The sequence below is a fragment of the Acartia tonsa genome, chromosome 2, assembly GCF_053477335.1.
Source record: "Acartia tonsa isolate MP-2025a chromosome 2, ASM5347733v1, whole genome shotgun sequence".
Taxonomy (NCBI): Eukaryota; Metazoa; Arthropoda; class Copepoda; order Calanoida; family Acartiidae; genus Acartia; species Acartia tonsa.
Genome location: NC_137261.1, coordinates 50,882,676 through 50,909,886, shown reverse-complemented (window position 1 = coordinate 50,909,886; position 27,211 = coordinate 50,882,676). Strand labels below are relative to the sequence as shown.

The 27,211-nt window shown below is 32.0% G+C and overlaps 2 protein-coding genes and 2 long non-coding RNA genes across 6 annotated transcripts in view; 2 read left to right on the top strand and 2 right to left on the bottom strand.

Annotated features, from left to right (window-relative positions):
• The window catches only part of LOC145312096 (uncharacterized), a 43,110-nt gene extending 31,340 nt beyond the window's left edge, over positions 1 to 11,770 (bottom strand). Inside the window, exons 1-6 of one of the 2 annotated variants that reach the window (XM_080151231.1) lie at positions 11,749 to 11,770; positions 11,112 to 11,182; positions 10,504 to 10,581; positions 10,066 to 10,156; positions 9,239 to 9,350; positions 8,132 to 8,329 (exon numbers count right to left, since the gene is read on the bottom strand). In XM_080151231.1, the coding sequence (XP_080007357.1) occupies positions 8,132 to 8,329; positions 9,239 to 9,350; positions 10,066 to 10,156; positions 10,504 to 10,581; positions 11,112 to 11,182; positions 11,749 to 11,769 (571 nt within the window). In that variant the 5' untranslated portion in view covers position 11,770. The remainder of the gene's footprint in view (positions 1 to 8,131; positions 8,330 to 9,238; positions 9,351 to 10,065; positions 10,157 to 10,503; positions 10,582 to 11,111; positions 11,183 to 11,748) is intronic. The other variant, XM_080151232.1, reaches the window with a different exon arrangement.
• Positions 6 to 1,267, top strand: LOC145312087 (uncharacterized). The gene is made up of 3 exons (XR_013876893.1): positions 6 to 202; positions 445 to 534; positions 1,057 to 1,267. It is a non-coding gene; the product is annotated as an uncharacterized LOC145312087 (long non-coding RNA).
• Positions 185 to 5,662, bottom strand: LOC145312089 (uncharacterized). Its single transcript, XR_013876895.1, has 4 exons — positions 5,513 to 5,662; positions 2,019 to 2,091; positions 1,791 to 1,858; positions 185 to 272 (listed from the first exon to the last, which is right to left on the bottom strand). It is a non-coding gene; the product is annotated as an uncharacterized LOC145312089 (long non-coding RNA).
• An 11,274-nt stretch (positions 11,771 to 23,044) lies between the features above and the next one.
• Positions 23,045 to 26,780, top strand: LOC145312853 (uncharacterized). 2 transcript variants are annotated; one of them, XM_080152087.1, is made up of 7 exons: positions 23,045 to 23,186; positions 23,702 to 23,876; positions 24,015 to 24,050; positions 24,419 to 24,556; positions 24,991 to 25,082; positions 25,383 to 25,476; positions 26,045 to 26,780. In XM_080152087.1, the coding sequence occupies exons 2-7, from the start codon at positions 23,703 to 23,705 to the stop codon at positions 26,165 to 26,167; spliced, it is 657 nt and encodes a 218-aa protein (XP_080008213.1). In that variant the 5' UTR covers positions 23,045 to 23,186; position 23,702; the 3' UTR covers positions 26,168 to 26,780. The 2 variants fall into 2 exon arrangements, with proteins under 2 accessions (XP_080008213.1, XP_080008215.1); XM_080152089.1 differs by lacking the exon at positions 23,045 to 23,186 and adding an exon at positions 23,570 to 23,625.
• The last annotated feature ends 431 nt before the right edge of the window (positions 26,781 to 27,211 follow it).

The window sequence follows — 27,211 nt, the reverse complement described above, 5'->3', positions numbered from 1 at the left end:
AAAATAATATATCTTAATGCAGATTGGTTATGTAATATATATATTTACATCTGTATTTATATAGATATATTTTTTAGATACATATTATAAATTTACGTATTTTTTAAGGGAAAAAGAAACCGGTGATGAGATCAAGTACAACAAGATGAATCTGACCTCGGATACTAGACAAGCGGTCTTCAATGCTTTATTGGGATTCAAGGTGAGTTTTACCTTATATAATTCTTCAATATTAGGTACAATCTGAGATGTTTTATAGAGGATGGTCGATCCTGAAAAATAAGAATATTTTTAGGGATTTTTATATCCAATATATAACTTGTTATGAAAAAGTTTTTAATAGTTAATTTTTTAGGAAACTTATGGACTCGATGGACTTGCAAGAGATTTTTATATCCAATATACAACTTGTTATGAAAAAGTTTTTAATAGTTAATTTTTTAGGAAACCTATGGACTCGAAGGACGTCAGGCTTGCAAGAATGAAGTTAACGGATGGTTACTTCTGGTTGTTTTTGTACTTTCATGTTTCTTGGTAAGATAATTTACAAAACACTTTTACTGGCTTTAAAAGCAAATACTTATAATTATTATTTTACTTCATAATAAATAATTAATAAGCATTTTGTTGTGTAAATATAAAAGATGCGGTATAAGCAAATAAAAACGTTTATTTATGTATCATAAAGAATAGTAATTTGATTTAGTTTAATTGCGTAGATAAGAATCAATTCCGCAAGCAAAAAAAGAACCTTGTGAACGAAAGGGGAGAAAAATTTTTCATTCAACGGCTAGGCGAAACTGTAAGACTCAATTATCTTGCCGCAATCGCGGACGTGATTAGTTACCCCCCTTTTTTATAATGTTGGTAACATAATTTCCTAACTAAGTTTTATATATTATTTATGGTACATAACAAAGAATAATTTTCAAGCCTTTATTTTCTTACACACACAAAGAAGTTTGGGAACTAGTTGTTTAACAACAAAAGATAATATACTAACAAGTTAGAAAAATAGGGTCTAAATAATTCTATTTTTATTTTAATTTTATTTAGGTTTCGGCGGTTGTTTTAGCAGCTGTAGGTTTCAGCCTGAAGAGATGTAAGGAGTAAAGTTAATAATAAAATAATTGTTTTGTAATTGACGTTTTTCTTGTATGTCAATCATTAATTGTTATCTATTATAAAAATGTACAACCTATTGATATGTTATTAAAATTCATTGCACGTAATAAAATTTAAAAATAAAATAATATTGCAAATTTGTTTTTAACTTGCGGAAATTGTAAAACGTTAGTAGGGCTTAGCCTAACCCGGATGCCAAGCCTAGTAAAGCTAGTTTTTATGTTGCTTTGTCATGCTAAATCGTGCTAGGTAGAATATCTTGTTTTGCACAAGAAGGTGTTCTTACTTTTTCCGCAAATTGTTTAATTTACAATATAAAGGATGGAATTATGTGTAAAATAATTGATAAAAGAATTTGCATTGGCTTTAGAACAAATATACTTGTATAACGATTTAAAATACAAAAACACTAGTATAATGACGTGATACTAATATTTGGTATATAAGCCTTTTTAGCCAGTTTTGCAAAACATTTATTTTTAAATAATATTCGGCGGGCCCGCATAGCTTGCCCTGGCACAGAAACGCCTTTTTAGAAAGTGCGTACCGTACCGGATAGGTTTACCACTAAACCATTAGGCTAGCTATGGATGTACTACAAATTTTTACACATTATGTTTGATAAATATCGTTTTAGCGTATTTTAAATATATTTTAATAATTACCTTTTTATGTTTTTGTAGTTTTTTTGCCTTTATACAAGATAGGTAGGACACGGGGGTATTCAGGGTTCCTATAATATTAAAAGATTAACATTAAAGATATAATTGTTCTTTTTTAAAAAGACATTTTTCAGTATGGAGAAAAGATTTTATTACAAACATGAAGATGGTTGTTTTTTAAAATATAACAATATAAAAATTGAGCGAAAATAATTTCTGTCAAATATTCACCTTTAAGTCTTTTAATAGTATAGGATGTGTGTTATTTTGATGATATAACTCGATGAGTGCGTTATCCTTCCGTCTGAAAGAAAAAGGCAATTTTATAAAAAATGTTTATGAGGTTTGATAATCTCTACAATTATTTTTTTATTAACATTCAGAATATATAAACCATAAGTCACAATTTTTGGGGAAATGGTTTAATAGATAATTCAAATTACATGCCATAATAGTCACAATTATAATCAGGGAAATGGTTTAATGAGTATGATGTATAACTGTCTATCTATATATTTATAACTTAGGATGAAAAGTTATAAGAAATAGAGACAGACATTAAATTATTATACAAAAGATAGAGTGAAGGGGAAAATAGGTAAGGCTATATTATAGCCATATTTTAGGGGACAATTTATTAAAAAGGATTTAAATTTACATTTTAAACTTTTATAACGTCTACCTATTTTTAATTTTCTGTACTTGTTTGGTATACCAAATTTAATGTTATTAAAGGGAAATAAACTCGTTACATTAAAGCTTAACACAAATAGATATAACGCAAAATTAACGTCAATTAAACTAAAGTATGTTAGCAATATGAGAAAGAATGTTGTATTAAAAATGAATTTAGTAAAACTATGTAAAGACTGATAGTTATTACTGCTATTAATTTGTTGTGTATTATTTGTAAAATTAGTATTCAAATCATTTTTTTCAAAAAGATGATGTCGATAAATTTTCTTTTCAAGATTGATTACATTAACCTTATTTGATAAAGATATATCAACAGAAAGATTTAAAAAAGGGACTGACTTACTGAACCTACTATCTGTAATGTTTATAGGGTTCTCCAAAGATACATCAACGGAATGATTTAAAAAAGGGACTGACTTACTGAAATTACTATCTGTAATGTTGATAGGGTTCTCCAAAGATATATCAACAGAATGATTTAAAACAGGGACTGACTTACTGAACTTACTATCTGTAATGTTGATAGGGTTCTCCAAAGATACATCAACAGAATGATTTAAAAAAGGGACTGACTTACTGAACTTACTATCTGTAATGTTTATAGGGTTCTCCAAAGATACATCAACGGAATGATTTAAAAACGGGACTGACTTACTGAACTTACTATCTGTAATGTTGATAGGGTTCTCCAAAGATATATCAACAGAATGATTTAAAACAGGGACTGACTTACTGAACTTACTATCTGTAATGTTGATAGGGTTCTCCAAAGATACATCAACGGAATGATTTAAAACAGGGACTGACTTACTGCACTTACTATCTGTAATGTTGATAGGGTTCTCCAAAGATACATCAACAGAATGATTTAAAACAGGGACTGACTTACTGAACTTACTATCTGTAATGTTGATAGGGTTTTCCAACATAGTATCATTATTTACAACAGGGACTGTGTAGTATGGCACACTATTTGTACAATTAAAAGAGTTATTTTGTGCATTTTTAGGACGACGCTTTCTTACGTGTCTTTTTCTGACCTTTTTAACTTTTCTAAAAAATTGTTCTTTAGACATGCATCTACAGGGTGATCATATAAGTCTTCAGCATAAATGTCAAATTGCTCCCAGTCAACATCTACCCTTTTTATCATGTTTTTCTGTATCCTAGATTCTTTGGATATAAAACTGTCAATGGTAGCTTCGTGGGTACGCAAAAAATTTTCAAAGCCGAAAAGCGTAAGCTGGCCATTTTGCATGGCAGCGGTCGAATTAAGCAGGTGCCGAAGGTCATAGGGAATATATTTATATACCGCACTAATAATTTTTCTCTGCTTTTCCCGCTCAGAAATAATAGTGTCAGATATATTTTCAAGGTATTTTTTGTATTCCCACAAAATGGACATAACGGATTTAGAGGAAGGTTTAAATTTATAAAATTTTTCCTCTACTTCAAACATGTTTGTAATTGACCCATTAAGGACACGATTTACTTTATTTAAATATTCGCTAGTAGGGAGATCTAACGGGTTACCCCCAGCCATTTCCAATTTTTCTTTGATTTCCTTAGATATGGACATGTGAATTAACATATTATATTCACATGGGCTAAAGTCCGAAAGATCAAAACTATCCAACTGATTTAAAAAAGCTTTTAGCCCTACTGTTTCTATGGACATCAATTGACGATGGATAACTCTTTGTTTTTGGAAAAGTTTATCTGCATTGTACGTGTTTTTTCTATTTGCTAAGAAAGGGGGCTCAAGGTTGTTAAAGGTGTTACACTTTAAATGAGGGGCGTTGTAAGTATTCTCTGAGTTTTGTGCTTTAAAGATTTGTTTTATTTGTTGGCTAGTTTGATCTAATAGCAATTCTTTGTTTATTCTATCCAACCCTTTAGCCTTATTTATATGGTCCTCTATTGAAGAGAGAAGTTCCCTAGCATGAATTGTGGATAATCCCGTAGGAGATAAATCTCGCTGGTTTGACCTGTAGACGGGAATATCAGTTGTAGCGTAGCGATAATTCTGAGGGCCAAAACTAAGTATAGGGTTTAGGCTAGGAGGGGGTTGGCTGAAATCATTCCTTATTGCATTATTAGAATTAACCTGTAGGTTGGATATGTCACTTGCCATTTTATTAAGACTGTTTACAATATCTCCCATATTATTTTTTAAAGCATTAATTTGATCTTCATTATTAGAAGTAGAGTTATGGGAATTAACCGGAGGATTAACCTGAGGAGCAGGTGCAGAAGGGGCTAGTAAAGGGGCTCTAGGTGCATTTTTTATGAATTTCCGTCCAAACGTTCTCCATCTACCCCTCATACCTATAGACGCCTCGTCATCACTGACGTCATAATCCCTATATCTGTCCATTTTGGTATAATTTTTGTTAAAAGCAGAATGAAGCTTTGGAAATTATTATGAACAGAGAGTTGAATTTACTATGAATATATTTGTATAACGATAGCAAGATAGCAAAAAAATTTTTATTCAATAGGGAGCTTGTGATAATATTAGAAGATATATTGTTTAATAATAGTGGAACGATTTCAACAAAAGCAGTATGAAGCTATGTATAATATGTAAATGTATAAAATAATGTTAAGTTAACTCTAAGGTTAATATAAGGGACGAAATTGTGATTTTGGATAATAAATATTTCAACAAGATTTTACATATAATTATAGCAGTATGAAGCTATGTATAATATGTAAATGTATAAAATAATGTTAAGTTAACTCTAAGGTTAATATAAGGGACGAAATTGTGATTTTGGATAATAAATATTTCAACAAAATTCTACATATAATTATAGCAGTATGAAGCTATGTATAATATGTAAATGTATAAAATAAGGTTAAGTTAACTCTAAGGGTAATATAAGGTAAATTAAAGGGACAAATTGTGACTATAGATAATATATTGAGTCTTTTATATGTGGAGGAACTGAGAAGGGACAGCACCCCCGCGGAAAAAAAGATACTAAAATTGTAATGAAGAAAAAAAATCAAAAAAGAAATCTTACCGGTTCAAAAAGATTCGGTGGCTTTGCCTCCATATTACATTTTTACGTACTTAACTAACTAAGATATTTTATCAACAAGGTATATTTCACTAATTTGACATTTCAACTAGAGTATATATATGGTTAAACTTTGAGTGTGTTAAAAAGACTGGCTTCTTCTACAGGTAGTTTGTGCTTCCTTCTTGTCTGGTTGTCCGCACGCGCAGTATGCATGGTTGTGGTTTATATTTTTCGGAGGTGTTACAAAAGTTGTTACAGTAGGCGCAAAAGAAGTGCAACACCGGGGAAAATCAAGACCTGCGCCCATGGACGCAGTCCCCGAAGCGAGCTGCCATTGAACACAAGACTCATCGAATGCACCTATATGTGTCCAGACTGCCGCGTCTTCTTTCACAAGAGGCAAAAACAAAGAAAAGAAGGACAAAAGTAAGCTGATGTATAATAGTCCTTCCAGTCAGATCATATATAAACTATTTGTGATAAAAAAGTGATATATATCAAGATATCTTGAGTCAAAAATATGTTTAACCACCTTTAATTTGTACGTACATTAATCTATATGACAGTTTTGACAGTTTTGTTCTGACGATGAGAATATTCATATAATATTATATTTGAAACCGCTATTCCTATATAGCAAATTTTTGAAAATTTAATAATGGAAAGTAACTTCGTAATATATTTTTCTTGTGTATAAAAATGTTCTAGTATAAAGTACAATTAGAATCCAGATCTCAGCAATTAAAACCTATGTATATTTGTGTTAATTTCTCAGCTTAAACCGATTAAACATGCAGTTATATTATCTGTAAAACTATGTAATATTTGGTCATTTAAACCACGTCTAGAATTATAGACTAATTAAGAAAATTTCTGTGAATATATACCTATATAGTATCGCGCTATCGTACCTATGTAAATCATTATGTAAAAAAATATGTTTAAGTGTTTCAATCAATAAAGATAATAATGAAAACAATTTTTTTTTTATTTTTGCGTTTTGTGTACAAGCGAGGTTTTTCTATAATTAAGGTCGTTTTTTACCACTTTCTCGTGATTTTTACCACCCGTTTTTACCACAATTATTGGTAAATTTTTACCATATTTACCCTATTTCTGGTAAAATTTTACCAGTTTAGGGCAAAAATATTACCAGGTGTTGAACAGTTTTACCACTTTTTCGGTAAAATCTACCAGAAATTTGCGGTAAATTTTACCAAAAAAGTGGTAAAAATTGGTCAAAATCTGGTATAAATTTGCGTCCTAAAATGGTAATATTTTACCGGAAATCTGGTAAAATTTTACCAATAATTGTGGTAAAAATCGCTGGTAAAAAGCGTCACAGAGTACCACCAAAAGTGTTTTTACCACGATTACGGTAAAATTTTACCACCTTTTAAATCGTATAGGCTGGTAAAATTTTACCATAAAAGTGGTAAAAACTAGGTTTTTTTATGGTATTAATTCGATCCTGGGTCGGTGGACCCTAACTTTTAGGGGCTTGTTCCAGTGGCGTTCGGAATCTATGAACCAGTACACAATGTAAACCTAACCTAACCTGACAAAAAATCACAAAAAAAACTTTCCATCCCCATCTATTTTAATTTATTATAAAATGAAGAGGGGTGGGGTTGTTTATATGCTCAGCTATACACTTTGAGGGAACACGCCGCTGTATTACTGTATATATGTATGTATACGTTTACAGTGTTCAATTTAAAGGGTTTATGCAGTTTTAGTTTTCAAACAAGGACAATCATGTCCATTAAAAGCTAAGTATTGGATGTTGAAAATAGCTGAAATGAGAAATGAACAAGTCCCTCAAAAAATCAGCATGTTACGTCATAAAAACGAGGGATTATCCATCTCTTTTTAGGGGTTTTCTTTCCCACTCCTCCTCTCCTCATTCCTCATTTTTATGACGTCATTGAGGGACTTTCTTCGTCTTCCAATATACGAAAAACAGAATGATGGTAATATAAAAAGCAGAATTAGTAGAATTAAATCAACTGCTAATAAAAAATCGTAAAAATCATGAAACCTTTTAATCTATTGTATACTTACAATGCTGTGTTTCTTATGAACCTATTTATCCTGGTTCAAAAATAACTAACTACTGAAAACTTCAATTAAATGTATGTAGAAGAATGATAGATAGGTTTGAAAAAAGACTTGAAAGCTAAAAGAAGAATAAGAGGAATTTAAAATGAAACAAGGATGAAAATATCCATAACAGCTATAAACTATAAAATCAGGAAAAAAAGGAAGGAAAAACGAACTATAACTCTTATAGAGTGTTACAAGTTAATAAGCAGGACATTAATTTGAAAGTCTAAACAAAATTGTACATAAATTTGTTGTCTTAGGAAACATTATTCCAAAAATCAGATGAATAGAACAATTAAATCATACAAAAGTAGCATTTTTTTTATAAATCAGCAAGACGTATAGACTTTCTGGTAACGATCATAGAGTGACTGCGCTTCCTAAATCTTACCCAACTGTTATATGAATCATCAAGCATAGGATATAGATAGGATTTTTATAAATTAAAGAAATTTGTGATAGATAGATTAGATTGATAGGATAGGAAGGCAAGGATTGATGAGAAATGATTACTTGGATAAGGATAGGGGTAGGCGCCGTACGGCGAGACGGGGGCGGCGGCGGGATATGGGGCAGCGGCGGGAGGGTATGGAGCGGCAGCGTATGGCGAGGGGGCGTAAGGGGCGGGAGCGTAACCACTGTCGCCGTCGCCAAACCAATCATTGGCAATCTTTTTGAAACAGTCCAGGTCTGTGTCGTGACATTCGTTATCTAGACATACAGGCAACACATGCACAGTGGAGTCAAAGTTTAACAGGGATTGGACAATGGACGCTAAATTGGTGTACACCCCATTCTCAATATGATAGTCAAATTATTGTTTGCACACTGCAAGTTTGTTCCACCCAATCAGGTTTTAGGAAAATTAAATAAGTTTTAACGGAAATTAACAGGACTCGGCAGCTACATCTGTCTTTAACCGCGAGGCTTATTAATTCACCCATAAAGCCTCAGCCTGAGACACACGGTTGAAAGAAATAAAAAGTCACTTTGAGCCAAAGCCATAAAATTTCAAATTCAGCCACCCTAAGCCTATGCAGCTCGAAGCCTTACTTTGCTCAGCCACCCGAAGCCTCATTAATGGCAAATAAGCTTTTTAGCATCTGTAACTGCTGAAGGCCTCAATAAAACAGCTAAGACAAATCATTTTTGTTATTTTTACTTCTCAACTTTAAATCCACTGTGTTTTAGGTCAAGTTTTAAATAAGTCATATGTTACTATACATTTACAGTAAAGATTCCAGAGATTTTGAATATAGTTACAATCAAATAATAAATGTCTTCTTACTTTGATCTAACAGTAAAATCATAGATACAGGGATAGAACATTAAAAGTACCCCATAATGAATATAATTGTTGGTTGAAAAGTTTTTACACTGATACTTTGTGCAATCTAATCCTAATCTAATAAAAAGACATTTATTATTTGATCGTAATTATTCTAATGAGATAGCAAAAGAAAGATATGTGATAAAAAAATGCTTTTGTGTACGTTTTGGAATTTCATGCTTTTTTTATAAAACGTGCTTTTTTCTCTTGAAAAACAAAGAAATTTTTGTTTCTGAAACTATGTTTTTTTTAAAAGTAAATGTGCATGCAAATCTATTGTATAGTTGTACCTTGTAGGTGGTACCCATATGCTGGAGCATACTGTACAGGAAGGTGCTGGTACTGAGGTGCCTGGGTGGGCACATTGACAGGTATAAACTTGACGGGAACATTCTGGGGCACCTACCACATACATATGCGTTATCCATTAAAGTGCGTTGTTGAACAAAAAAACTCCCTTTCCCTGGGGGAGTCGACAGGCACTAAAAGAAAAAACACCCAAACAATTATTATTGAATTTTTATTGTTTTCTTCTAAACAATATCCATTTGAAGAAGACATTTCTAGAAATACAATTTTGTGAATATCTAACCTTAACTACATATGGTTGCTGGGTGACAGGAACTCTGGCAACATGATTACTATGATAATAATAATAATATCTAACCTTAACTACATATGGTTGCTGGGTGACAGGAACTCTGGCAACATGATTACTATGATAATAATAATAATATCTAAACTTAACTACATATGGTTGCTGGGTGACAGGAACTCTGGCAACATGATTACTATGATAATAATAATAATATCTAAACTTAACTACATATGGTTGCTGGGTGACAGGAACTCTGGCAACATGATTACTATGATAATAATAATAATATCTAAACTTAACTACATATGGTTGCTGGGTGACAGGAACTCTGGCAACATGATTACTATGATAATAATAATAATATATAAACTTAACTACATATGGTTGCTGGGTGACAGGAACTCTGGCAACATGATTACTATGATAATAATAATAATATCTAAACTTAACTACATATGGTTGTTGGGTGACAGGAACTCTGACAACAGGATTACTATGATAATAATAATAATATCTAACCTTAACTACATATGGTTGCTGGGTGACAGGAACTCTGACAACAGGATTGCTTGGATGATAGTAATGGTGATGGACATGGTCGTGATTTACACTAACAAATTAATCATGAGCATACAAATAAATTTTTCCATATTGAAATTAGAAATTATACATTATGTTTTTTTATTTAAGCAAAAAGAAGCTCTTTGTCGTGTCTATAAAAAAAATGACGTCATACAAATGACCAATAAACAGACTAAATTGAAATGGCATTCCAGAACACATTTTAATTGTCAATAGTAGGCCAGTATGACGGTATTTTGTATAGACATTATAAAAAGCTTCAGCGAAAACCAACATATGTTGCTGTGTTTTTTCTAACCAAGTAGTTTGTCTTAAATGATTCAAATTGCTAATACAAACTTGCTAGTCTAACATTTAGTTGATTTGTATGGTGACCTGTTTGGGTTTTGATATTGTACTGCCGGCTGGTGGTACTGTTGGGGGGCTGCGGGGGCTGTATAGCTGTCATAACTACAGATGGGTACTTATTTCAAAACATGAATTCGGCAGTTGCGCGTCGGCCGTGTCGTTGACTTAAATTTAAACTTGTTTGGATGCTTAAATCTTTTAAAAATAGGGATTGTCATATTTTGGCAAGGTTTAGATTTAGAGCTGATTTTTAAAATTTTTAAAAGATTGATTTCCCCGAGGCTTACAGGCTCTCAGTAGATGGAGAATGTACATTTAGGTGTTAAACTTTGAGGGGGAAGCACAAAAATCCTGGATGGAAATACAGACAAAGTGCTTTAAAGAGCAGATGCTCAGTTGTCATAAATCGGGATTAAAATAGTTGGAAAAATCACGAAACCTTTCACATGTACTTTTTATATTTTTGTAGCATGATTTACAGACTGACGGACCAAGTGAATAATGAACTAGATGCTTATTGATCTTCAACAAAAACAATGCAGCCGTCTATCTTCAATATCTTCTGATAAAATACACCATTACGGACTAGCAGACAAAATATTATATAATTATTGTTGGATGAAATAAGTTTCCTAGGGGCATAAGGTGCACCATAGCTGTCTGTATACCCTAAATCAGCGCTCACCGCACTCACAAATAGTACTACCTAAAGTAGTTCAATGGATATATAATAACTTGGATGTTGTTCCAGATTTTCATGTACTCCCAGATGGCTAAAAAATCGATACTCCTCATCCACCCCCTTATCCTACACCCTCCCTTTTATGGATGAAGGAACTAGATGAGGTCAAAATTAGCAACTTAAATGGACGACAAATATTCCCCTGTAAATATATCCATTCTAATTCTACCGTTTCAATTTTCAGGAGCTTAGGCAGTCTTTTATAAGGGCCATTTGTATAGCTATATCAAAATGTCCGTCTAGCTTAAGATCTCGATAACCATTGAACCGATTTTGCCCTACTCTTCAGGAAATGTAGTTACTGGTCTCGCGGTGGTTTTTAGCTATTTTCTCGGGTGCTGTGACACCTTAACCCTCTCCACACAAAAAAAAAAAATACTCCCCCCAGCATAAAAAATATAAACAAAAACAGGTAAGCCGCTAGTATAATTTTCTTACTGGATGATTCAAAATTGTAATTTTAAGTTATGAAATTATTTATCAAATTATAGTGATTGTAAAGCAAAATTGTGCTATACACTTTTACATACCAATCTAAAGCCGCGCCTCATTTTGTCTGAAAACAAATATATATTTCAAGATACATACATGTAGATATAAATTAACGATCCATATATTAATACTTGGATGTTGCACCAGATTTTCATGAACACTAAAAAGCTATGCTTGCAGCTGGTTAGGATAACGATAACCCGACCCCGACCCCCTTAACCCAATCCCCTACCCTCTTTATATAGGAACAAAATGACCAATAAATAAAGGCAAAATTTCCTCAGTCAATATATCCACGTATATCATATATCCATTACTTTAACTGTTAAAATGTAGTATAGTTTTATGTTGTATTTCACAAAAATAAGTCCATTTACATGAGTTAGGAGCTCTGATTAGAATCATTGCATTACATTTAAACTAGCGGCTACGCATCTAGAGGCCTATAAAGGTACTTGAGGGAGGTTGACGACCTTTAAAAGAAGATGTAGCACCTATAATATTCTTCACTGTAAAGGAGAACCATATTGTTCCAGCGGTTAGCGAGTTGTTAAGGAACACGTAAGATGTTAAGACAGGCGGACAGAAATCCTGTTACTTTTGTAAGAATTGTATTACACAGAAAGTATTGAAAGTACATTGTACATAAGTTATTTGAATCATATCATGCTTCTTTGAACAACCTTTTTTTATTGCACTGCTCTTCTGCAGGACATTATTGTTCTTCTTTGAGTATAACCAGGGAAATAAGGGGATAAGATAATGGACGATAAAGTATTCACAACCATAAATTTAGAAATACACTTTCTGTAGATTCAAATCATATTGTTGGAAAAGTTAAGAAACTAACGGTTTATAAAACCAAATAAAGATTCAAAAAGAAGTATCCAATGTTTTAAGCTAACGAAGAAGAAATCGTATGCAACTTTGGCTGGGAGGGACGGGACATTAGGCTGTTTATTACAATAGTCCCCAAAGTTTTATAACGACTTTTTTTTATTCGTTGGCTCAATTATTAAATTTTGATTTTTTTGTTAATTTAGTTGAGTGTCCAAACGCTTCAACCACAAATTGTTATCTACAAAAGGGGTAATTTTAAGTATCATAATTTGGGATGCACGCAAATTTACCCCGAACTTTGGGCACCAGTATAATTAATAGCCTAATGTACCCTTCCTTCTGGTTAAATTAAAAATGTTTTCAATTGTGACATTTCTTTAATTATTTAAAACCAGCCACACCCATTTAATTATTTGATAAATAGTGGAAATAAATGTTACTATGACAAGATAAATCCATAAAAAAGGAAATCAATAACACGCTAATTAGGTGGGTTTATCTATTCATTCAATCTTTCAATCATTTGGAGCAAAGCTTATGTAAAAATAACAGGATATGTGTTGTACGAAGGGTTCTCACAAAACGCTGGACCGATAAGGTTCTCCCTTTCAGCGAAGTTTCTCAAAGGTCATAAAGGAAGGTTTATAACCATTTTTAGGGACCACCCTCCGAAAAGTCGCCTTTAAAAAATGAGCCCCCTTAAAAAAAAAAAAAAAATCTGTATATCTGTATTACTTTTTCTAGAACTAAAATTAGGGGGGAGGTCAACTTCCCTCTCCCCCACCTAAATTTCCCTCTAAGGGCGTAGCTGCTAGTATATTATTACTTTTAAGATACAGAAGCGCAATAAAACGATTCTAAAAATGACTATAAGGTGATTTGGATATCATATATTTGAAATGTAAATTACAAATCTGTGATCTTTTCTTGTATAAAAGAGGCATGATGTCTGCCTGTATTTGTGTACCTAGAGATCTCGTCAACTTCGAGATTCATGTGGCTCTCCTTTACAATAAAGCTCCGTATGCGTCACAGGTTTTGTCAATTCTCCATGAATATTAAAATATAAATAATAAGATCAATACCATTTTAATATTTTTTTTATTTTAATATCCTCGGAAAGCTGTTTATATTACGTTGCAATAAATAACTATATTAGGGAAGGGTTGTAACTTTCTACGAAATGTAAAAAAATGTTTCAATCTAATCATTTTAGTAGTATTAAAATAAATATATATCAACTAGTTTATTTTATATACAAAATATCTTTTAAATAACACATCAATGAAAACAATTGGGCACTTCAACTTAACATTAAAACAATTCACAGTTACGCACAAAAACTTGAAGAAAACACAAGTTTATACGCTTGAGCTGACGCAATGCATATACTCATATGTACGCAAACTGACTGACTTGAATTCACCGCTAAAGCAATGCTCGGTTTGGCTGTTTCTTGCCCCCCTACGCAATGATGGGCGGATTTTTAATCTCTAGAAAAATCATGATTTCAATTTAAAACAAAGAAGCTGCTTAAATATTTATTATAATTGCATATATTGAATAGAGAGAAGGAAAGAAGAAAAAGGAAAAAGTATGTAAATGTCCTTAGTTTGAGCCAAGTTTCAAACGCGTCACCTTCCCAAGAACGAGAATTTACATTGTGAAAAAAATGTAGCAGAATGTGTCTGTCTATACCAAAGGATATACCAGGATATAACAGCTGGACCGTTATGGTTCTCCTTTACAACGTAGCTTCTCATAATAACTACTTCTGGGGAGGATACCACCACCCTCCAAAGAGAAATCGCTCCTAAAAAAGGAAAATTTGTACTTATATATTTATCCTTTTTGCTAGTTTTTCTTTCTGTGTCAATAAATCTAATCAAATATCAATAGTTGTTAAATACACACCCGTCAAATTTAACATCTTGGTATTTCCATGGTATTCTTAACATTTACATAGTTCAATTTTTCTTTGTTTCATATCTTTTTGGTCTATTTCACAAAATTTTACAAATCTATATGATACCAATTTCACATTAAAGTAATGTTATTCTATTTATATAATTAATTGCGATAAATTTTAACCAGTTCGCCTACACTTTAAGGAAGCATCGTGCATTTAAAATTAACCTCCCCCCCCCCCCCCCACCGGGGGGGTTTAGTGGCTCCCACTCCTTGCCACCACCTAAAAAGCCACCTCTCTTCAAATTGTCTATTTCTTGTCATGCACTTATATGTGACGTAATGCAGGATAAAAACAACTTTTAAAAAATAAGAAAAACAAGGATAGTTAATATATCCCAAAGCGAAGCTGCAATTCATTATTTGTTTGTAATTGTTAGTGTAATTATACTTCTATAAAATTATAGAGCGGCATTTAGGATCTATGTATTCGAAGGTAGAAGAACCGGGCAGAAAATAGCCCAAAACAACCCTAGAACCAACAAACAACTTCATTATCAAAATAAAAATCAATAGCTTTATAGTTACCGAGATCTTAACAGACAAATAAAAAACCTTACTACTTTAAATGATATGACAAAGGCTATTACCAACTTATTAACAAAATTTTGGGGACTAGTTTAATAAACAGCCCATTGTCCCCCCTCTCTCTCTAATTAATAACTGTTAATATTATTGTGTTTTGACTGTTTTCTTGTTTTATTCTTACCAGATATGTAAAATAGATAATTTTTAAAAGCGAATCAAGTCCTAAAAATGTAAGTATGTCCATAAACATTATCCTGTATCAAGCAGTTTTACAAAAAATTTACTTACACTTTTGCTTCGACTCTTATACTTTTATATTCTGATTATTCAGTTCAGACACTATACAAGTGTTAATGTCCTTTTGTCCTACCGTTTCAGTGCTTCGCTTTTATGGATTGTCATCCTTGTTCATATATTTTCAGGGAACTTAAAGGATAAGAAAACTTTGCAACATAATTACCCCATCTGTAGGTTAAAATCTAGAAATAACTGTTAATAATATTGTGTTTTGACTGTTTTCTTGTTTCATTTTTATCTGATATGTAAAAGAGATAGATTTTTTTACTTTCATGGATCTCAAAGGATAAGCCAATGAACAATAACACAAAATTAGCCATTCTGTAGGTTAAAATCTAAAAATAACTGTTAATATCATTGTGTTTTGACTGTTTTCTTGTTTCATTTTTATCTGATATGTAAAATAGATAATATCTTTTAAATATACTAGCGGCTACGCCCCTAGAAGCCTCTAGCAGGAGGGGAAAAAGTCGACCTTATCCCATTTTAAATTTTAGTTTCAAAAGAGTTAAAACAATTTTTTTGGGGTGGAGGGGAGTGAAGACACCCTCTCCAAAAATAGTTTAAAACCTTCCCAGGGCCTATAAGAAGCTTCACTGTAATGGAGAACATTATCGGTTCAGTGGTTAGCGAGATCCTTCGGGACAGACAAAAAACGCTTACTACTTTATATAATAGGATTATATTATATATTCAGGGATCTCAAATGATAAGACAATGGACGATACAACAATATTAACCCTTCTGAAGATTATAATTATTAGTTAAAGAGTTTGGACTTTGGGTACCAGCCTAATTTTCAGTCCAATGTCCCCGCCTTCCCTGCAGATATTTTTGACATTACCAAATATGCCACCTCCGTGTAAATCGAGTCTACAAAAATAACGGTGATAAGATTTAAACCCTACCATTTGGACATCTAAAATTTCAATTAAAAACACTAAATTTCAATAAAACATTCATATATTTTCAAAGGATGGGTAAAGAGGCTAAAGGTCCGAAAAATAGCCCAAAACCCTACCATTTGACACCTAAAATTTCAATTAAAAACACTAAATTTCAATAAAACAGTCATATATTTTCGAAGGATGGGTAAAGAGGCTAAAGGTCCGAAAAATAGCCCAAAACCCTACAATTTGACACAAAAAAATTAAAATTAAAAACACTTAATTTCAATAAAACATTTTTATATTTTCGAAGAATGGGTAAAAACGCTGAAAAGTTGAAAAATAGCCCAAAACAATTTTGTTATCTAGAAGAATCTTCCCTAAAATTAAAAATTCATATTTTAAACGGACAAATTAAAAACTTAACTATATCATATTAAATGATTTTTAAAAATTGTAAGCACTTTTGCAAAACAAAACTTATGAATATTTGTTTAGAAACCGTTCCCACTCTTAGTTGAGCAACTGTAGTTGTGCAGTTATAAAGTTGTGGATGTGGGAGGCTGTTGTTGCTGTTGTGAGCTGTTGAGTGGGCGTGGCAACAATGAATATATTAAGCCTAGATGGACAATCCGATGATTGGACTGATTGTGTCAGAATCTGACCACATTATTCGATGCTGTTCACATTTTTTGTCCGAACAGATATTTTTATTTCAAATTTTATCAATATGATTTTAGAATATACGTGGATATTATGATTGGAAAAATTGTCGTCAATTTAGGTTGCTAACATGGAATGGAATGGTTGGTGATTGGTCATTTTGTTCATGCTGTATGAGAGGGGGGCTGATGTAAAGGGGGTGGAAGGGGGTATATCTATTTTAGCCCGCTGCGAGTTTCATTTTATTAGAGAGAAAATGAAAATCTTGTGTAAGATCTAAGTAATAACATATCCATTCGTCCAAAGATTTCGTAGCTTTTATTATGAGATTGAAACTTATGTGACTAAATATAAATTAAAAATATTCCTCTGCTAGAAATTCGTATTTAAGTTGGAATAATGGTACACCGACAAACGTCCTACTACGACAAACGTCCTAATGCGACAAACCTCCTAATCCGACAAACCTCCTAAACGACAAACGTCCTAAACGTCCTAGGATGTTTGTCCCTTTAGGTGGTTTGTCGCATTAGGGGGTATGTCGTTTAGGAGGTTTGTCGCATTAGGATGTATGTCGCATTATGAGGTTTAGGACGTTTGTCCCTTTAGGAGGTTTGTCGGTGTACCGGAATAATTAGTGTCTTGATCATCTATGGTAATACATCCATTGCATGGCAACTCCTTTTTTTTATCCCACACTACCCAATCGATATAACAACACAATAGAAAAATAATGTAATTTTAAAATATTACGACTTTAGGAAACCATGACTATAATTTTGAGCTTCTGATAGTTCATCCATTTTTAAACATTGAACGGTAGCTTTTTCATGAAAATAGAAACTTTTTACTAAAACAACTTGAGATATAGAAGATTTTAGGCCATATCTATTTGAGTTACTTAAATTTTTTCATCTAAATTGCGCAAAAGTGCCCTAACTTTTGCACTGTCCTAGATTCAACCTACATACATGATACACAAAATGAACCCGGAGATAGAAGGGTAACATAGTGGGGATAAAGGGATATGGCAAAGGAGAATGATTTAATCCCTACCCCCAATTTTATGTTTTAAATTCGGCCTTTAGTACCATAAGATAATGGATTTATTATTACTTCAATCTTACACCAGATTTTCATGTTCTCTAATAAAGTGAACATTGTAGCGGGCTTAAATAACATACTCTCACATCCCGGCCCTGTATCCCATCAACCTCCTTTCCTACTGGATAAACGAACTAACCAATAAATGACAGGGGAAATAGCAATTTTTCCCCTGTAATAATATTCTTATATGTATATTCTACATCCATTCATGTAAATGTAAGTAACAAGAAAAAAATATACATATACAATTTAAAGTCATTGATCTCTTTTTCCCTGATTTGTAGGCGATACTAATATGTAATTTTATTATATATCAGATTCAAAATAGGCATAGATAACAATTGAAATCACATTATCACCTATTATACATTCTTTATTATTTTATTGAGTTCTTTAATAATATTATTTTTGTTTGCCGAATGATCTGTAAGCCCCTAAATTTTAGACTATCTGCAGCCGTAGCTACCAACTTAGATTAAGATTTTTTAAAGTCTCAAATTTAAACTCGCTTGTGTGCAAATCGTTAAGACAATCTTATCATTTTAATATCAACGATAAAAAAAAACATTGTGTTACGGACAGTCAAACAGACCGACCATAATGTAGATATGATTTACTTATGATAAACTAAGTAACTTTAAAATGCTTCTAAAAGTTCTTAAAATTTAACCATTTACGAAATATAAGTAATGTAATTTAATTGTATGGATACCAGGGTGGGAGGGGACACTGGGCTGTTTAGTACACAAGTCGCCAAAGTTCTATAACAACGTTTTCTTATTTCTTGTCTTATCATCTTTGGGGTTTTTATTAAATTTTAATTGGTAAGTTCACAAAGTTCAGTGTCATAGCGTTTCGACCATTAATGTAATTATAATATGCAACTTATTTCTCATCAAGGTAATTTAAAAAAAAAACTTGGGACATTATCAAAGAGGCATGTAATAAGAGTGGGAGGGCCAATTCATCCCCTAAATCCTTGAACATTAATGGCAATATTATTAGTCAAACAGAGGAGATAGTTGAGTATTTTAATAGACATTTTACTAGTGTTACTACTAATATCCAGCAGACGATCCCCCCCACGGATCGTCCCCCTGATAGTTATTTAGATGAAGCTGGTGCAAATTTTAGTTTTAATCTTACTTCATCTGAAGAAATAATATAAATTTTTAGCCAACTTGAAAGCAATCTAGCACTGATTTTTCTGGTCTCTCCACTAAATTAGTTAAAAAGATTCTGCCAATAATTTCTAGGCCACTTGCACACATTTTTAATTTATCTTTAAGATATGGTTTAGTCCCCTATCAATTTAAGATAGCTAAAGTGTCAGCAGTTTTTAAAAAAGGTGGAAATCCTGAAAACCTAAATGATTACAGATCCATAATTTTTATTGTTAGTATTTAGTAAAATCTTAGAAAAATTAGTTTCAATTCAATTGAAAGATTATTTAAACGAACATAACATTATTCATCCTAATCAGTTTGGTTTTCAGGAAGGCAATTCAACCATTCATCCCATGATTCATATGCTAAACAAAATTTCAACCGCAATGAATAATAATGAATATACAGTTGGAGTTTTTTTGTGACTTAACCAAAGCTTTTGACATGGTTCCTGTGGACATTATGTGTAAAAAATTAGAAAAAATAGGTATACAGGGGACTAATCTTAAATGGTTTAGAAACTATTTAACAGATAGGCAACAATTTGTTTGTATTGATTCTACCAAATCCACTCTTCGCGAAATTAAGCTTGGCTTGTCACAAGGATCAATACTTGGCCCAATTATGTTTCTTATTTTTATTAATGATTTACCCAAATCTACTCTATTATATACTTTGCTTTTTTGTGATGACACTACACTACTTGCATCTGGGCCTAATCTAGCAGATTTAGTTTCATTTGTAAATTCAGAACTGCAAAAAGTCTCTACTTGGTTTCGCACTAACAAAAGTCTCTTCATCCGTTAAAAACAAAGTTTACTATTGTCCATCCCTCCCCTCATCTAATTCCATGGAATGAAATAAATATTTATATTAACGAAAATAATATTGACTGTTCTTCCCCCAATGAGCAACTTATTAAAAAATTAGAATATGTAAATCATGAATCAGATATACCTGCTATAAAATTTCTTGAAGTTTACTTTGCTCCAGCCCTAACTTTTAAGTACCATGTTAAACAACTAAATGCTAAGCTTTCAAAATCACTTTTTGTTTTACGAAGAGGTCAAAAAATATTAAACCCTGAAGCAATGCGATCCTTATATTATTCAACTTTTCATTGTCATTTAATCTATGGAATTATAGCATATTCTTCAACATATGATAGTCTTATTAATGATGTCTTTAAACAACAGAAGAAAGCTATTCGCTGTATTTCTAATGCTAAATATAATTCACATACAGGATCGCTGTTTAAAAGATGGGGTATTTTGCCATTTCCTGCCCTAATAGATTATTTTAAATTAAACTTTATGTATCTTTATTTAAAAGATTTGCAGCCTAAATCATGCAGGATAGATAATTATTGGACTTTGAATTGAGACAGAAATGTTCCTTATGCTTTAAGAACTCAAGCTGACTTTGCTATACTATTTTCCAGACTTGCCCTAATTTCTAGATTCCCTTTTATTTCTCTACCAAAAACATGGAATAATTATGTAGAAATTTTGAAAGATCTAAAAAATAAGCCAAATTTTAATTTATTTAAACAACACTTGAAAAAAACATTGATTGAAAATATTGAAACAAACTGCAACAGACTTCTTTGTCATATTTGCCATTTAAATGCAATTTGAACTATTGTTGGTTGGAATGCTGCCATTATTCTATAATTTTATTATTCTGTGATCAAAAAATATTAGAATGCAAAAATTGCCAGGTTTTAAACATACTACAACGCCGTACATTTCCTTTCATTTATTTCTATCTTTCTTTTTTTGAACTACATGCTTCATTTACTTTTTATTTTTTTTTAAAGAAAAACAAATTTTTTCCCTTATTATATTTAACTTTCATCTCATTTTTATTTTATTGTATTATATACTTAATAGGGCTTGATCTCTTTTTACCGCATGATAACAATGTTAGTGTTTAATAATCCACTTTATACTAAATAATTTACACATTGTGTTTTGCATTTATTTTAAATTTTGAACAACTTTGCTTTTATGAAGTCATTTCATGATTTTTTTCTATTTAGAATAAAAGCGATTACATATTTTAGTTTATAATTTAAATACTATTAATTTAATATTGAAAATGATGTGCTTACGATACTTTCCTGTAAAATTGAAAGGCGTTATTAATATGAATAAAGTCTCGTTAAGCCTTAAATAATATGTTGCCAATCTTATGTTTTGCGGAAATGGTGGCCCAACTTTACTTAATATTTTTCTTACTTTTATCTCCAATGGTTAACAAGGATTAAAACAGCCATATCAAACAAAATGATTTCAAAGCCAACATGGTTGTTGTAATTACAAAAGGGGTAATTTTATCTATCATCATTGGGGATGAACATTAATTTATCGGGCAATGTCTTATCCCTTTAGTTCCCTGTATGTATACATACATAATACAAAGTAATACCCATTATCAGTTGGTTTAATCAAAGATATTGGAAAAGATAAACAGGCCAATAAGCTATTAATCCCACTCCCCCAATCCAACTTTAATGTTGGTATTAAGTGTATATGTTTTTTTTTCCTAATAAATATTTGAATTTGAAAATTGTCAAAAATAAAGTGCCAGCGCTTTAATATTATTTAGAAGTCAAAACAATTGTTCTATAGATATTGCTTTCATTCTGAATGCTTAATACGGACATACAAACAAAATAAGTCTTGATATTAGAGATGCTGCGCTTATAATGTATTAAACCTGAAAAGGCCTATGAATCAAAAGCCAATAATTAAGGACTGTTAAATAACACAAAGCAAAGTTTGGAAAGTATTGCACGATTCTAACATGTTTAATTAACGATTAAAGATATTTGTTACGGAGGTTCTTACAGATAAACATGCCGTCGGCTCTATATATAAAACTAGTGGCTACGCCCCCTCGCTGGGTGGGTGGGTGGTACACTCCCCCACAAGAGTTGTAGAAATTCCCAGGACCTATGACAAGCTACCCTGTAAAGAAGAACCTGATCGGTTCAGTGGTTAGCGAGATCCTTCGGTACAAACATACTGACAAACAGACAGACATCCTGTTACTTTATTATAAGGATTGATTCACTCTTTATAAGTTTAACAATTTATAAATATGCGGGTATACAAAACATATTTGTTTACAGGGATTCTAAGGGATAGGACAATAGACGATAAATTATATCACAACCAATAATGATAAACAAAATATCCACTTTGGTAAATTTATTGGATGGTTCAGTTTGGAAACAGCTAGTTAAAACTATCCAATTAAAAGTTAATAAAAGTCCCCAAAGTTTTTATACCAATAGGCCGAGTTAAACTATACAACATCTAGAACAAATTAAATTTTAGTCTAATATCCCCTCCCTCCCTGGTAATTTTTTTTATGTTTTCAGGGCTTAATATACTAAAGTTGTTTTCGAAAACCATCAACCAAATAAGTTTATTTACTTTGACAATAATAAACAATTAACTAGCTTTCTTTTAATTATCTACTTGATTAGATGTTCGAAAAGATAAGATTTTCATGTTTGTAATGTATCTATATTAGCCGGTCCCATTAAATCAAAATCATATAAAATACATGCAAGCTACATTAAAAGAAATTATGATTTTGAATTATTTAAATATTAACCTTAAAAATAAATTAATTGAAGATAAGGATTTTAAATGAGTTAATTTCTTTTAATAATTAAGATTACGAATTCCAAAATTGGGCCCAACTTAAAATATCTTACATTTTTACTTTATTTAAACAAATTAATTTGAGTTAAGCACATAACCTTAAGATTTTTTATATTTTATTTAGGCAACATTTTGTACCAGTCTAACATATATGTATTGTTCACAAATGGCAGAAAGCACAGGTTGCCTTCTAGTTAAGTATGATCATTAATTAAGCAAAACTTTTCTAATCAAATCTAGTCATTCAATGTTGTTCATCTCTGGGTTGAGTATGGTCGGAGGTGCATAGGAGGTTGGTCGGAGGAGGAAAGGGCTGTGAATCAAGTGCATTTAAAAATAAAAGGTAAAAATTTATTAAATAAAGTTTACTATACTACGGCATATTTTCAATTTTCGGAACCAACTGGCTCTCGGAGCCGGTTTCTTATAAATAAGTGTAAACCTTTAATTTTTCTATTACATACATACAGTTATAAGATTTTGTTTTTTTACGTTTAGATCTCACTTATTACTAAACCAGGGAAGCTTTCACAGGTCTAAGAATGGTTTAAGGCTATTTTATAGCTTCTGGTATAGCATAAAGTAGTAAGGTTTTTGTAAGATCTTACTAACCACTAGGCCAGTTATTTTCTGCATTATATTTTAAAATTAATTATTATCCTAGAGGCTATTGGAGTAGCAACTGCGCCCTAGCACTTTAGAATAAAGCAGAGAATAGCCTTTATCCATCCCAAGATTAAGATTTATAAATAAAATATCCTAAAATAATTCTAGGACCTAAGGTAATCTTCCTTTAACGAAATAACTCAATCTTGTAATATTGTTAAATCTAACTTTACAAAATTTTTATATTTCTAGAATGGTTGAAAATATATTGGACAGAACTGAGGAGGCAACCAGCCCCCCTGGGATGGAGGAGCTCCCTCCCCCTGGATTTCAGGGATCCACACCTTCATTGATGAACAACGATTGTATACATAATATAGCCCCGCCCATTGATCATGGAATTATGCATCATCAAATGTCACAACAAGTAAGATTTAACCATATGAGCAAGACAATATTTGAAAACAAAGAATATCAAAAAATGTTTTAAAACTTAAATTTATTGATATTTTGAAACCTGGCCTTTCAAATATTTTTATTACTATGAATATGTATTTCAATATAGGTTGAGATTATCGGAGAATTTACTCTAAATTACCAGGTATTTTTTTAGTCAATACAGCCTAACTTAGCCTATGCCACCCTCAGAAACTGAAGTCGAGACTGCCAAATTTTTTTTTTATAAATTTCGTATTCTTAATAAACATGTTTAGCGGTTTCCCTTAAAATAATCTAGTCTAGTAATTAAGAGACAATCCATTTTTTAAATAGGAGGGGTTAGTTTTTCGTTTGTTTCTTTATAACTTTAGGTGAAGTTAGGATAGGTTAAATTGGTTACTGGCTATCCCAACAGGGTTAAGTATACGGGTAAACTTACCCACCCCCCTCCTTTTCATTTTTTTCCAAAAATAGTAAGGGGTTTGGTTGGGTTTAGTTCTTGATTGAGGTAAATCACCACTCTTTGTATAGACTCAGAATGACATTGGATATGCAGTTACTTGTGTGGATGGACTACAGGATTGCGAGGCCCAGTATTGGCCTCCACCAGACAACCAGCTGCATAATGAATGTATGCCCATATTCACTCCAGCCGTAACGACATTTAAGGTAAATAAAAAGTTGAAACATAAAAACATTTACTTCGCCCCTAGCATTAAGGGGTTCTTCATCGGAAGTAGGGGTACAAAATTGCCAATAACTGAATACAAGACTTTTTTAGAAATCAATTAGACCAGAAGCTATATGAAACTTCTCTAAAATTGGAAACATATTCAGATCATAATTAGCGGGATCTTATCAAACAAACAAAAATTTTTAGTTCTATGGAGATGTTGAAAACCCAATCCCACACGCTAATAATAATAACACAGAACTAATTTATTGGTCAGTTCATTCATACGATAAGAGCTGAGGGGAAGGAATTGGGTACAGGTTGTGAATGGGGGGGTTATCACGCGCTGTGAGTTTCACTTTATTACAGAACATGAAAATCTGGTTTCACATCTAAGTAATAATATATCCATATTTGCTTTACTGTACAGAAGAAGAGCAGAAAAGTGCGTAAGAAAGTTGCATACAAGCATGTCCCACATAAAGAAAAGCCACCTCATATTGTTGAAAAACGCAACGCCAGGTATTCTTTAGTCACAGTTTTATAAACTCAGCTATATAAATCTAAACTTAAATTTCCTATCCTAACACAGAAAATAATGTTTTGAAGTAAACCCAGACAACTACCTGGTTCCAGTGGTGGTTACCTTTTTCATCTGCTACCAAATTGCTTTTTGTTCTTTTGTAGCGACTTGGCTGTATTTTAATTTCCGACGCAATTGGCTGATATTCAAAGACCCAATTGAAAGTTTGCACAGGGTCCCAACCCCGTGAACAAACAATTATATAACCCCTGCCAACTCTGTTATTTTACTTTAATAAGGGAACGACGACGTGTAGAGGCAGTGAATTCCGCATTTGTCAGGCTAAGAAGAGCTGTTCCAATTGAAAATAAACGCGGGAAGAGAGTAAGCAAGGTATAATTAATAAATAGTTTTCGGAACTTTCCTATCCTGTGTTCTACGTTAAGGAATTGAAAATCTAGACTTTATATTTATTATTCTACTGCAGAAAGATATATCCGAAGATCTAAGGTTTCGTGATTTTATTGAATTTAATATATTTTTATATCTCCTGTGACGTATCATGCAGAGGAATCAATATAGAAAATTTTTATCCTCTATCTAAAATAGCAACCGTAAAATTTTTCCTCAAATTTTTTTCTGTCAAATAGAGAATTGAGAGTAATAACAATACTAATGTAAATGGGCAGGACGGAACATTGTACTGTAAATTACATTTCAGATCCTTAGGCCGCTAAATGTTGATTTAATCAGGGCTCGGCAACCGCGCGTCAGCCACTTGTAAGCGTCAGTAAAATTCGACATGTTATAACTTAGGAATTAAGGTAGATGTCTAAACTCAAAGAAGATATCTTCTTTGATTCAACTTTTCGAATTCTATTTTTTGCAAAAAAAAAGCTAGTTTAAATTTGAGGCTTTTGCATTGCTGCTGAGCCCTGAATTTATTCACTTTTCATTCCAGGTAAAGGTGTTGAAGAAAGCGCTGGACTATATCCAGGGCCTGCAGGACCTTATTGATCAACATGATGGTAAAGAACCCCTACACACAAGAACTCAACACTATGATGTTATGTTTGCATTTTAAATATAGAAATTAAGGGTCATTAGACTGTAAATTATAATGGTTTATATTAACACGTTCTCTCATTGATTGGCTTAATAGCTGTGGGTTCTTTTATTTAATCTTGATTGGTATGTACAATAAATATATATTATTACTTGGATCTTACACCAGATTTTCATGTTCTCTAATAAAGTGAAACTTTACCCCATCTCCTCCCCTCGTACTGGGTGAACGAACTGACCAATAAACGAGTTCCACGTTAACAAGCTAAATTAACGACAGGTTTCCCTCTGTCATAATATCCACGTATATTCTACATCCATTGTTTGTACAAACTTTTCAACCAATAATTAATTATACTTATGTGGTATTTGTTTTTTATATTTGTTAAAAACGTTAATGTACCGTCCATTGTCTTATCACTGAGTCTTACCAAAAAACCGTCCAGTTTTGAATCTCATAATCTAGTCACTTAAAAAACAAAAAAAATACTAATTATTATAAAACTAGTAAATATTTTTATGATTTTATTAAAATGTACTGTTAGATTTAGATTTATTCAAATCTGTAAATGAAAATATTATTTGTAATTGCAAACTAATTGTTCCTTATGAATAAAGGATGTTTATTATTATGATCTATTCATTTCAGTTGCAACACTAGGTTTGGATGCTATAGTGGATGCTACTCTATAATATGAGATATCACTATTAAGATAGACATACTTACCTATTCTATTCCTGGATTAAAATTATTAGTAATAAAAGTTTAGACGTTAAAGGTTTATACAACCAAATACAATGTTCAAAGAAAAAGTGTTTATAGACAAAGCCCAAAATACATAACTTTTGCACCACGTCGTCTTCCTGTGACTTTATAAAATGAGGAAGATGAGAGGAGAAGCGGGAAAGAAAATCAATAAAAAAGAGATGGAGAATATGACGTCACAGGAAGACGACGTGGTGCAAATGTTATGTATTTTGGGCTTCGTCGTGTTTATAAACAGAGGGGTATAAGTATAACTTAAAGTCTAATGTCCTTAATTATTCGTCTTTTAAACTAATA

Coding starts and splice junctions, on each gene's coding strand:
- LOC145312853 (XM_080152087.1), top strand. CDS start 23,703: ATGGTTGAAAATATATTGGACAGAACTGAGGAGGCAACCAGCCCCCCT. Junction 24,051..24,418: donor AATTTACTCTAAATTACCAG/GTATTTTTTTAG, acceptor CTCTTTGTATAG/ACTCAGAATGACATTGGATA. Junction 25,477..26,044: donor GCGGGAAGAGAGTAAGCAAG/GTATAATTAATA, acceptor TTTTCATTCCAG/GTAAAGGTGTTGAAGAAAGC.